Below are 11,422 nucleotides of genomic sequence, written 5' to 3'. Positions count from 1 at the left end.
ATTCAAGTCCGAAAAAACGGACAGTTTGGGATGCGGTCGGCCATTGGGTGCACCAAAAGCCGTAGTACCGCAAACGGACCACCGTGTCTGTCCTTCCCCAAAGGTCCGTTTGTGGGGTCATGCGTGGAGTTGAACTCAGCATTGCCGTGCTACACGGACTGGACCAGAGTACAGTACCGGTCACACCACGCGGTCAGTCAGTCAGTGTGTCCAAGCTGTATAAACCAGTGTACCCAGCGGTAGAAAACAACATGACCTCGATCGTGTCTTTGCTTACCTGGGCGTGTGCGTCTTCATACGGTAACATTCGGGGTCGACGTGCACGTGCTTGACGGGTTATAAATCTTAAATGACTTGCCGTCCAGTCCCTTTCCTATCCCCCTCGACGTAGATTGAGGTGGTTGATCCAAGCAACTGGAGCGAAGGGTGCAAGCCAAAAGTCAAACATAACAGACGACTGGGACTGGAACATCGGTATTCAATTGCGTAGGCAATGAATACTTCAGTTTCGAAAAACCATAGTTTTTTTCGTTTACGGTTTAGAAAAAAAGTGGTCAGGACATCATTTCTTAAATACTAAAGAAACATGGTATTAGAGACAATATGTTTATAAAACTTTGATATTTGTTGAACCCAAACCCCTTAAAAAAAGATTTGAAAACTGTGGTTTCTGAGAAAACCATAATGTTCTTCAAATAATTCAAAAAGAACTAGCTTAAGTCTTCGTAGTTGCATCTTTTATTTTACCCTTTACCATTTTATCTTGCAAGTCTTTTTTAGGGGTACCTTTCCACTGTAAGTTGCCTGGCAAGTTTACATTCATTTAGTTTCAATCAATTCTCCGTTGAACACTTGCACCACTTCGTCAGTCAATGTGTGAACTAAATGTGTTGCGTCCATTTCACTAATAAATGAGTATGAACAGCTTTTTACTATTGACATATACACAAACGCGTGTATTATGAAGTCATTGCTAATTTAACAAAAAGTCGCACAAATCTCAAAACTAACTATGAGTGGCTTACATTTTTGGTGGGTGTGGTTGCCGTGTGCTACTCGTCTGCATCCGCTTACAACCTGCTTACATGTCATTTTGTTTATATGGAGGAGAAAAATATAAAAAAGTAAGGAAAATGAACTCTTATGCAAAAGCTTAACTATATGTGTATTCTTAGACAAATACAATAAATGTTAAAAAAGAGAAAGAGAGAAGATAGAACAAACTACTAATGTAATAACCAACCTTTAGAGCATTTACAACCGGACATAGCAAATATAACCCCTTAAACGCACGCGGATGTGCCCGGTCTGTCCGTTTTGAGCCCCTATTTATCCGTCCGTGCAACCCCACTTTTCATTTTTCTTCTCATATATCCGATCACTTGCACATGATTGGTCAAGATGAAGAGATAGAAAAAAAAAGAGGTGGTCGGGTAGGGCCGCGTCCTATGTGGCGGAATGTCCGAGCGCGGCCGGGCGTGTCCGCGAGCCCTCGTGTTCTCTTCATATTTAAGATGGATATAAGAGTTTGCGGACAGCCCGGGCCTATAGGATGATACGAGGGATCTAGTTGGGTCACGTTTTTCCTTCTCTCTCCTGCCCGGTCACTGACCGGGCACGTCCACGAGCGTCTGAGGGATGGTTTGAGGTGTCCGGCTGTAGATGCTCTTAGCTCACACTATTGTATGAATGACGATATGGCAGTTTCATATAGCCAGCACTATTAACCATGCTCGCACCCAACCACCAACAACCAGCCGACTACAATTAATCACGGTGGCCCTACTAGTGTAAGAAGTCATCGTGTAGACTAAAATAGTTTTTGACATAGATTTCAAAATAATAAGCATCGGCCAGATTGCAGTGAGCAGCGCTCGCCGTGTCCCTCGCGCCGTTCAGTCCTTTTCAAACTACTAGGGCAGGACTGCAACTAAATTATGGAAGCCACGTGAACCTGGGTGTATATAACTACTAGGACACAAGGTGCTTCCTCCTGCGCACTGGATACATGAAAAGTAAGAAGAACCGGACGGATGCCATGACCATGAGAGTTGCCTACATCTTCAGCACATCCATCTCATTCCTTCTCTTGCTTATCTCCCTTGCGCTTGCAAAGGATCATGGCATCAGCTACCTTGGACCAGGTTCCTCCATCTCCACCAACAGCAGCAGCAACAGCACAACCACCACCATCCTTTTATCGCCCAGCGGTGCTTTCGCCTGTGGGTTCTATAGGGTGGCCACCAACGCTTTCACCTTCTCCATCTGGTTCACCGGCTCATCAGGGAAGACCGTCGCTTGGACGGCTAACCGCGATGTGCCCGTGAACGGTAGGGGATCTAGGCTCTCCTTCCAAACGGACGGGGGCTTGGCCCTGCTTGACTACGATGGCACGGCCGTCTGGAGCACCAACATGAACGCCGCTCGTGCAAGCCGAGCAGAGCTTCTCGACAGCGGCAACCTTGTCGTCGTGGATCAGGACGGTCGGCAACTTTGGAAGAGCTTCGACTCACCGACCGACACGCTTCTGCCATCCCAGCCCATGACCCGGTACGTACAGCTGGTATCTGCATCTGCCAGGGGTCTGCTCTACACAGGGTTCTATACGTTGTACTTTGACAGTGACAATCAGCTAAAACTCATCTATGATGGCCCCGAGATTAGTAGCATATATTGGCCCAACCCTGCCAACAAACTGTGGGTAAATCAGAGGAGTGCTTACAACCGTAGCCGCTATGCTGTTCTTCAACAGACAGGCCAGTTTTTCTCGAGTGACAACTCGACATTTGAAGCTTCTGATCTTGGTGAAAAGGTCATGAGGAGGTTGACTCTGGATTACGATGGCAACCTTAGGCTGTATAGCCTAAACGCAACAAGCGGCGATTGGTCAGTCTCTTGGATGGCACTCCACCGAGTCTGCGATATACATGGACTCTGTGGCCAAAACAGTCTCTGCAAATACATACCAAAGCTCGAGTGCTCTTGCCTCGAAGGCTTCGAGGTGGTTGATGCAAGCAACTGGAGCAAAGGGTGCAGGCGCAAGGCAAACATAACAGCCAGCTGGGACGACCGGAGAAGACATGAGGCAAACAACATGGCCACTTTTTCGTTCAGTAAGCTCGCACAAACTGACTTTTACCAGCATGACTTGGAGTACGCAGACTCGGTGCCATTCTTGCAGTGCAAAGAGGCATGCTCGGACAATGTTGATTGCCAAGCTTTTTCGTACCGACGAGGAGAAGGCAAATGTTATCCAAAGGTCTCTCTTCTGAATGGCAAGAACTTCCCAGACCCTTACAATGACATTTATCTGAAAGTTCCCAAGGGAGTGATGTCTACGTCAGAATTGGCTTCTACAGTAACCCACGAATGCAAAATTCATGAAAAAGAAGCAGACACTTCATCGCGGATGTTCAAGGGTGCCATTTCCAAGTTCAAGGTTGGCTACTTCCTTTCTTCAGCATTAACGCTGCTTTGCATCGAAGTAGCTTTAGTCATCGCTGGTTGTTTGGTAGTTTACAAATGGAAGATAGGACCAGAGGTTACAGATGAAGGTTACATGATAATATCCAGCCAGTTCCGAATATTTAGTCACAGTGAGTTACTGAAAGCAACCAATTGCTTCCAGGAAGAGCTAGGAAGTGGTGGGTCAGGAGCAGTTTACAAAGGAGTCCTTGATGATGAAAGGACGGTTGCAGTGAAGAAGCTAAACGATGTGATCCATGGAGAGCAGGAGTTCAGGTCTGAGCTAAGTGTCATAGGCAGAATTTATCATATGAATCTGGTCAGAATGTGGGGGTTTTCTGTCGAGAAGACGTGCAAGCTCTTGGTTTCTGAGTTCATCGAGAATGGTTCTTTAGACAGAGCTCTATTTGATTACCAAAGAATAATCCCTGTGCTCCAATGGAACCAAAGGTATAATATTGCACTTGGGGTGGCAAAAGGACTGGCCTATCTCCACCATGAGTGCCTTGAATGGATAGTGCATTGTGATGTCAAACCAGAGAACATATTGTTAGATAAAGACTTTGAGCCCAAGATTGCAGATTTTGGACTGGTTAAGCTACAAAAGCGAGGATCAAGAGCACTGATGTTGTCAAGGGTACTTGGGACCAGAGGATATATTGCACCGGAATGGGCTCTAAACCTTCCAATCACTGGCAAGGCCGATGTTTACAGCTATGGAGTAGTTCTTCTTGAGTTAGTGAAGGGGGTTCGGGTTTCTAGTTGGATGGTCGACGCTGAGGAGGAGGTGGAAATGGCTGTTAGATGCTCTACTGAAATTCTTGAAGAGAAACTAGCAGGCGAAGACCAGTCATGGCTTCTGGAGTTTGTCGACCACAGACTGGATGGAGAATTCAACCATTCGGAAGCGATAGTAATGCTTAAGATAGCAATATCATGTGTGCAAGAGGAGAGGAGCAGAAGACCGAGCATGAGCCATGTGGTCGAAACTCTGCTTTCACTTGTGGAATAATGTTCAGTGTAGTATTTACTATTGTTACATCTAGCTGATGTAAGAATAATATTATGTGATGTTGCAGAAAAGGCAAGCCTTTCCTTGCCATATGTGGAGACTCTCCGGATTTGTACTAATAACTAGTTTCTTAAGATGGAGTACTAGCCAGTAACTGATATTTCATTTTGTCTTTCTGTTTGGATGCTTAATTCCATATAACATAACACATCTACTTTCAGTTATTTGAAGAAATCAATCCTAGTGAGCCAGACTGATTGCAAACAGAAATATACCAAATCTAACATGAATAGTAGGTTGGAACAATCCATATTATTCTGTGATGTTGCAGAAAAGTTGATGCAAGCCTTTCCCTGCCATAGGTAGAGACTCTCCCGAAGTCCGGATTCGTATCAATAACTAGTTTCTCAAGATGGAGCACTAACCAGTAACTGGTATTTCATTTTGTCTTTTTGTTTGGATGCTTAAGTCCATATAACATAACACATCTGCTTTTAGTTATTTGAAGAAATCTGCAATCCTAGTGAGCTAGATTATTAGCAAACAGAATTTGTTGCGGAATCTAACATGAATAGTAATAGGTTGGATCAATCTATAGCCAGTTGTACTACTACTTGATTTATCATGCAACCAACAGATTAAAGAACAGAAGAATCAACAATGACAGGGAGTGTCAAAACAATCACCAGTTCACCTGAGCACCTCGAGGTCGGCTCGGTCGACGCGGAAGCCGGCGGGGAGGCAGGGGATGCGGGAGGAGGCGCCGGCCACGAGGTTCCCTCCCGGGCCGTCGAAGCGCGCCGCCGCAGGAGGGGGGCGGGAAGGAGGAGGAGGTGCTGTTGGGGTCGGAGTCTCGGAGAGGAAGGCGAGCGACGGCGAGGAGGGGGGAAGGGGAGGAGCGAGTCGAGGAGGCCGGAGAGGTAGTAGAAGGCGAGCGGGTAGTGCGAGCTGGAGCTTCGCGGTGACGCCGGTGAGGGCTGCCGCGGCGCGTCTCTGGAAGGGACAGGGGAGAGGAGCGACGCGCACCAATTCGATAGCTGTTTTTTTCTCTTTGAGGAAAACTGCTCTTTTTTTCGAGGGAGCTGTTCGGCTTAAGCTTAGCTGCTTACAAAAATACTCTTTCTTTATTTATTTATTGATTTATTTATTAAGAAAAGGCCTTTGTGGCTAGTTTCGTTAGGATCAAATCAAAATTACATCATCCACCAGCTTATTGACCGGACAATCCGGGGTTCATCGGTCCAAAAAAGCGAGTTCTTATTAAAAAAAACTGTATCTAGCTAGCTCATATGCGACCATATTGGTCAATCTAAAACAACGTTTAGAAGAGACCTTCCCAATCAAAGAAACTAAACCGGTGCACTTGGCGAAAATTGATGCTGCTCCATTTCACCACTGTGTTTGGCCAGTACAAAACTTTATCACCTGAAGAGAATTTGATTCCGCCTCGGCCCTATGAAATTCGAGGGAATTGACAGATTCCAATCTGTTCTATGTTGTCATTGCTTCAATTGTAACCACATCTCCAAATGCATTGTGTTGCAATAAAGTTACCTCTCTCATCACGTATATCGTATGTAAATGCATTGTGCTGCAATAAAGTTACCTCACTACTGGACTCGCGGTCTATGCCTACGGCCACGGGCCGTCGGCATAGGCCCCTAAGCCGTCGGCATAGATCTATGCCTACGGTTGCCGTCGGCATAGGCCCGTCGGCATAGATGTCGTCAGCGTAGTCTTGTCAGACCGTCGGCATAGTATAGCCGTCGGCATAGGGGCCTATGCCGACGGCCTGACGTCAGCCGTCGGCATAGTATAGCCGTCGGCAGTGTTTTTCGTCTGACGGCAACGGACGGTGCCGTCAAAAGCGCTGACGAATCACGCAATGCCACGTCGCAGAGCTATGCCGACGGCAACGCCGTCGGCATACCTCTGCCACGTGGCAACCCCTGGTACTCCTTGTGGCAAGGCTATGCCTACAGCAAAGCCGTAGGCATAGATGAATCTATGCCGACGGCTTTGCTGTAGGCATATCTATGCCACGTGTCATCTCCTGGTTCCTCCTGGCAGCAGGGCTATGCCTACGGCAAAGCCGTCGGCATAGATTTTCAGCTATGCCTACGGCTTTGCTGTAGGCATAAAAAGTCTATATTCATAATAAATAAGACAAGTGATATTGCAAAAACTAAATAAAAGAAACTATATTCATAATAAATGAAGCATTGCAATTATTTGGCCTGAATAATAAACAATAGACTTTATTAATATGAATGTCAATTACAAGCATTCAGGAATTACACTTAGAGGAAAAGGAAATAAAAGAAGAAAGGAAAAGTCCTAAACTAAACCTATACTAAACTATCTACTTCATCTTCTGCTTCTTTCTTCTAGTTCATCAACCTGCAAAACAAGAAACAACAAATAGGAAAAACTTGATTAAGGTTAAAATGTAGCATTCCCCTTATGGAAATGCCTTTGCTGTAGGAGCTAGCACTTAGGAGTTTGGAAACATTAGTCAAACCCCAATCAGATTAAGTTGATAAAAGAAACATTAGAAGAGAGCCAACACTGCATAAACGGAGCTAATGGAACAGTAACCAGCAAGGCCAAAAGGAATAGGTTCAATTGGCAGTAAAGAATAACCCAATAGAGAAGTAAAGCCAGCAAAGTATAGATCAAAGCTAAACCCAAAGATCAACTCAAATTAGCACTAACTCCATGATTAGGGGATCCCTCGATTAAGCTTGGGTTAGTTTACAGATGAAATCCAACTAACCAACTACTAACCAACTAACCCAGAGGTAGGGTTTGAAGTAGGGATTGTCCTCAGGCAACCTAGTAGTGCTAGGACTATTGCATCATTGGATCAAGTAGTGCAGCATCTGCTGTTAAGTAATGGTGAGAGCCTCAGGACACCATCATTGGCATGGCAAGATTAAGGAGCACCTGTTCTTATCAGTGAGAGTATGAGAGAGAGAAAGAAAGTGAAGAGACCAGTGTAGCATCTGTTCAAATCAGATTTAAGAGAGGGAATTGGCAAGGAAAGATACAGTCCATAACCTGCAAGAATAAATAGGCCATTGATAGCACATTTACTAAACATCTGCCGTAAGCAGAAGCGCAGAACACATACACCCACTTACACATGGGTACTATTCTGTATATAGGTACACAAGCACAACACATGGACCTGGTATAGATAGGAGTATAAGCATGCATCAAAATCATCTGAAACATCTGAAATAGCTAAAGCAAAGAAAGAGTTAACACTACATGCAACCATGAGGACTATATCCTGTACAATATACAACTAAACCACCAGTAGATGATGTAGTAAACCATACAAGAAATACCAATACATGGTATTTAGATAAAGACTAGTATATATCAAACACACATACCAGCTTGAAAGAGAAACTATAATTTTATACCACTACAGGAGCAAATCATGAACAACACAGAGTAATTGCAGTAAAGAGATGAATCAGTATATGTTGATCAATAAGAAAGTTACAGCTATATACAAATGAAGGACTATATCCTTTATAAGATAACAAAGAAACAGTAGCACTTGTACATATGAATAAATAGAACCAGCAGCCAACTAATAAAGAAACTAGCATGTGCTATAGGACAGGAACAATAACATCTATAAGACCAAGATAATTGCAGTGATAGACCAACAGTAGCATAGAATTTCTTGTAATCAGTCCATAGACATGAACTAGAACTAGAATATGAACATGTAAAGCAGCAGGAGCATAAGAAAGAGCTAAAGCAAAGAAAGAGTTAACACTACATGCAACCATGAGGACTATATCCTGTACAATATACAACTAAACCACCAGTAGATGATCTACTAAACCATACAAGAAATACCAATACATGGTATTTAGATAAAGACTAGTATATATCAAACACACATACCAGCTTGAAAGAGAAACTATAATTTTATACCACTACAGGAGCAAATCATGAACAACACAGAGTAATTGCAGTAAAGAGATGAATCAGTATATGTTGATCAATAAGAAAGTTACAGCTATATACAAATGAAGGACTATATCCTTTATAAGATAACAAAGAAACAGTAGCACTTGTACATATGAATAAATAGAACCAGCAGCCAACTAATAAAGAAACTAGCATGTGCTATAGGACAGGAACAATAACATCTATAAGACCAAGATAATTGCAGTGATAGACCAACAGTAGCATAGAATTTCTTGTAATCAGTCCATAGACATGAACTAGAACTAGAATATGAACATGTAAAGCAGCAGGAGCATAAGTAGACCAAAGTCCACATTGCCAAATCCATAAAGATAGCACAGTAATCAATTGAGCTAATAATAGGTGAGCCAACCTTCACCAAGCACTAACAGGACACGCGGAGCAGCATCAAATCGACCATGACATGCCCGAAGAGAGTAGTACGAGCAGGGGAGCAGAGGGATTGAGGAGCTTACCATAAGCAACGCCACCACCATGGTTGCGGTGTGGCCAAATCACCGCCGTCGCACGGTGGCAGGCGATAAGGTAGTCGAGGCTGACGGATCTGGGGCAGTAGCACCACAGGCAAAACCCAGGAGGCGCTGGTGCACAAGGAGGCACGGGAGGTGGCGCAGGCGACTAGATCCACGAGCAAGAGCACGCCGACGACAAACCTCTCCCCACCACCGAAACCCTAGAGAGGAAGAACCGATAGGGGCGACCACGGGCGGCAGGAAGAAGCGAATCGAATGAGTGGAGGAGGTAGAGCGGCTCAACGGGGAGCCCTGGGTAGCTAGCTCAGCGACAGAGGTCGCCGGAGTAGGCTGGAATCGGCCGGCGACTGAGGCGGCGATGTGAGGCGACAAAAGAGAGAAGGGGATCGAGAGATAGGGGCTCGGGATCGAGAGAGAGGGGCTTGAATCAAGAGAGAGGGGCTCGGGAGCTCGCCGGTGCCTGACCCGCCGCCATCTGGCCTCGCCGTCGCCGGAGGTGAGGTGGCGGCCGAAACCCTAGCTAGCACGGGGGGCGATGGAGGGCGGGAGCGCCGATTCTGGACGGAGGGGAAGGAGGCGTGGAGCTTGGGGAGCTCGGGGGAGTGCTTCCCGTCGCCGGAGCTCACCGGAATAGGCCGGCGTGGGTGGTGGCGGCGGCGAGGGAGAGGGGTTCGTGGGGGAGAGAGGAGCGAGGTCGCGAGACAGAGAGGGAGGAGGCGTTCGGTGGAGTTGGGTGCGCTCTATCTCGTGGGCTCTTTTTTTTGTCCTTTTCTCTAGATGGATGGATGGATGGCTGGATGGATGTGGGGTGGAGAGCTAGATGGATGGATGTGCGCCACGTCATCGATCCGTGGCACAAACGTTTCCACCAATAGGAATCAAGCTCATGCAATTGTGTTCTCCCTTTTGTTTTTCTTCTAAATTTTTTTACTCTCTTGGACCGCTGAAGGAGGGCAAGTGCTAACCGCGTCCATGCCGGTGAAGGGTCTGGCGTCCTCTGGCCTCGCCGCCATCGGAGCAGCGCTAGAGGTGGAGGCCATCGAAACCCTAGCCACGAGGTAGGGTTGTGGGTGGACGGAAGGAGCGGATCCTGACGGATGGATGGACGCAGCAGGACGAGGTCCGGCGGACCCGGCTGCCGGCGATCTGTGAGGGGAGAGGAGGATCACAGCGGCATGCCGGATCCAGCCACTTGTAAACTGCACCATCTTCGAGTTAGTATCTGGCTATCGAGAGGGAATGTGTCCGGTTTATGAAGGAAGTGTGTTGCCCGTTGCTCCGTTGACCTCGAAACTTCTCGTGCTCTCAAAGGGGGGCATTTCATGACACGTTCCCGGGCATGGCATTTTTTGGGACCGCCTGGAATATTTGAGATATTTACTGCATCTGTAGGGCTTCAATGTGGAAAAATGCAGATCTGCACGGCGGCCACCTGAAATGATGTCAATAAGTGGTTTGTAAATCATATATGATGTCTTTGCAGTATGCGTAGGCCTAGTGCAACGAAAGGAGGAGGAGCCATACCACTGGGGGGCGAATGTACCTCGGCGGCATGTCGGATCTAGCCGTAAAAATCCACGGAAAATCATACGATGCCGGAAATCCTCGGGACCTGGCACGGTGTCGTCATATGGCCCTTGTAAGGTGTGGTGAAAATTTGAGCGTGTTTCGCAGAAGTCTGACCGGCGACCACTTGTAAACCGCACCATCTTTGGGTTAGTATCTTGCTATAGAGAGATAATGTTTCGGTTTGTGAAGGAACTGCGCTGCCCGTTGCTCCGTTGACCTCGAAAATTTTCATGCTCTCAAAGGGGGCCATTTCATGAAACGTGCCAGGACATGGCATTTTTCGGGCACGCCTGGAATATTTGAGACATTTACTGCATCCGTAGGGTTTCAATGCGGGAAATCACATATCTGCACAGCGGCCACCTGAAATGATGTCCAAAAGTGGTTTGTAAAATCATATATGATGTCTTTGCAGTATGCGTCGGCCTAGTGCAACCAAAGGAGGAGCAACCCCACCACGGGGAGGGGCGAATGTACCTCGACGAGATGTCAGATCTAGCCGTAAAAATTCACGAAAAATCATACGATGTCGGAAATCCTCGGGACCTAGCACGGTGTCGTCATATGGCCCTTGTAAGGTGTGGTAAAATTTGAGCGCGTTTCACAGAAGTCTGACCGGCGGCCACTTGTAAACTTCACCATCTTCGAGTTAGTATCTTGCTATAGAGAGAGAATGTTTCGGTTTGTGAAGGAACTGCGCTGCCTGTTGCTCCATTGACCTCAAAAATTCTCATGCTCTCAAAGAGGGCCATTTTATGACACGTGCCAGGACATGGCATTTTTCGGGCCCGCCTGGATTATTTGAGAAATTTACTGCATCCGTAGGGTTTCAATGCGGGGAATTGCAGATCTGCACGACGGCCACCTGAAATGATGTCCAGAAGTGGTT

At 46.4% G+C, this 11,422-nt stretch overlaps 2 protein-coding genes across 2 annotated transcripts; one reads left to right on the top strand and one right to left on the bottom strand.

The window, feature by feature from the left end:
- Positions 1-277: 277 nt before the first annotated feature.
- LOC123157590 (proline-rich receptor-like protein kinase PERK9) lies at positions 278-9,977 on the bottom strand. Its single transcript, XM_044575861.1, has 4 exons — positions 9,930-9,977; positions 5,172-5,538; positions 1,026-1,077; positions 278-414 (listed from the first exon to the last, which is right to left on the bottom strand). The coding sequence occupies exons 1-4, from the start codon at positions 9,975-9,977 to the stop codon at positions 294-296; spliced, it is 588 nt and encodes a 195-aa protein (XP_044431796.1). The 3' UTR covers positions 278-293.
- LOC123156276 (putative receptor protein kinase ZmPK1) lies at positions 2,010-4,578 on the top strand. The gene has a single exon (XM_044574421.1). The coding sequence runs from the start codon at positions 2,039-2,041 to the stop codon at positions 4,475-4,477; it is 2,439 nt and encodes an 812-aa protein (XP_044430356.1). The 5' UTR covers positions 2,010-2,038; the 3' UTR covers positions 4,478-4,578.
- Positions 9,978-11,422: the final 1,445 nt, after the last annotated feature.

The sequence above is a fragment of the Triticum aestivum genome, chromosome 7B (genome assembly GCF_018294505.1).
Source record: "Triticum aestivum cultivar Chinese Spring chromosome 7B, IWGSC CS RefSeq v2.1, whole genome shotgun sequence".
In the NCBI taxonomy this organism is placed as follows: Eukaryota; Viridiplantae; Streptophyta; class Magnoliopsida; order Poales; family Poaceae; genus Triticum; species Triticum aestivum.
The sequence above is the reverse complement of the archived record's forward strand: the minus strand, read 5'-3'. Positions and strand labels throughout refer to the sequence as shown.

Coding starts and splice junctions, on each gene's coding strand:
- LOC123156276 (XM_044574421.1), top strand. CDS start 2,039: ATGACCATGAGAGTTGCCTACATCTTCAGCACATCCATCTCATTCCTT.
- LOC123157590 (XM_044575861.1), bottom strand. CDS start 9,977: ATGGCGGCGAGGCCAGAGGACGCCAGACCCTTCACCGGCATGGACGCG. Junction 1,078..5,171: donor GCCGACCTCGAGGTGCTCAG/GTGAACTGGTGA, acceptor ACATGTAAGCAG/GTTGTAAGCGGATGCAGACG. Junction 415..1,025: donor CAACCACACCCACCAAAAAT/GTAAGCCACTCA, acceptor CCTTCGCTCCAG/TTGCTTGGATCAACCACCTC.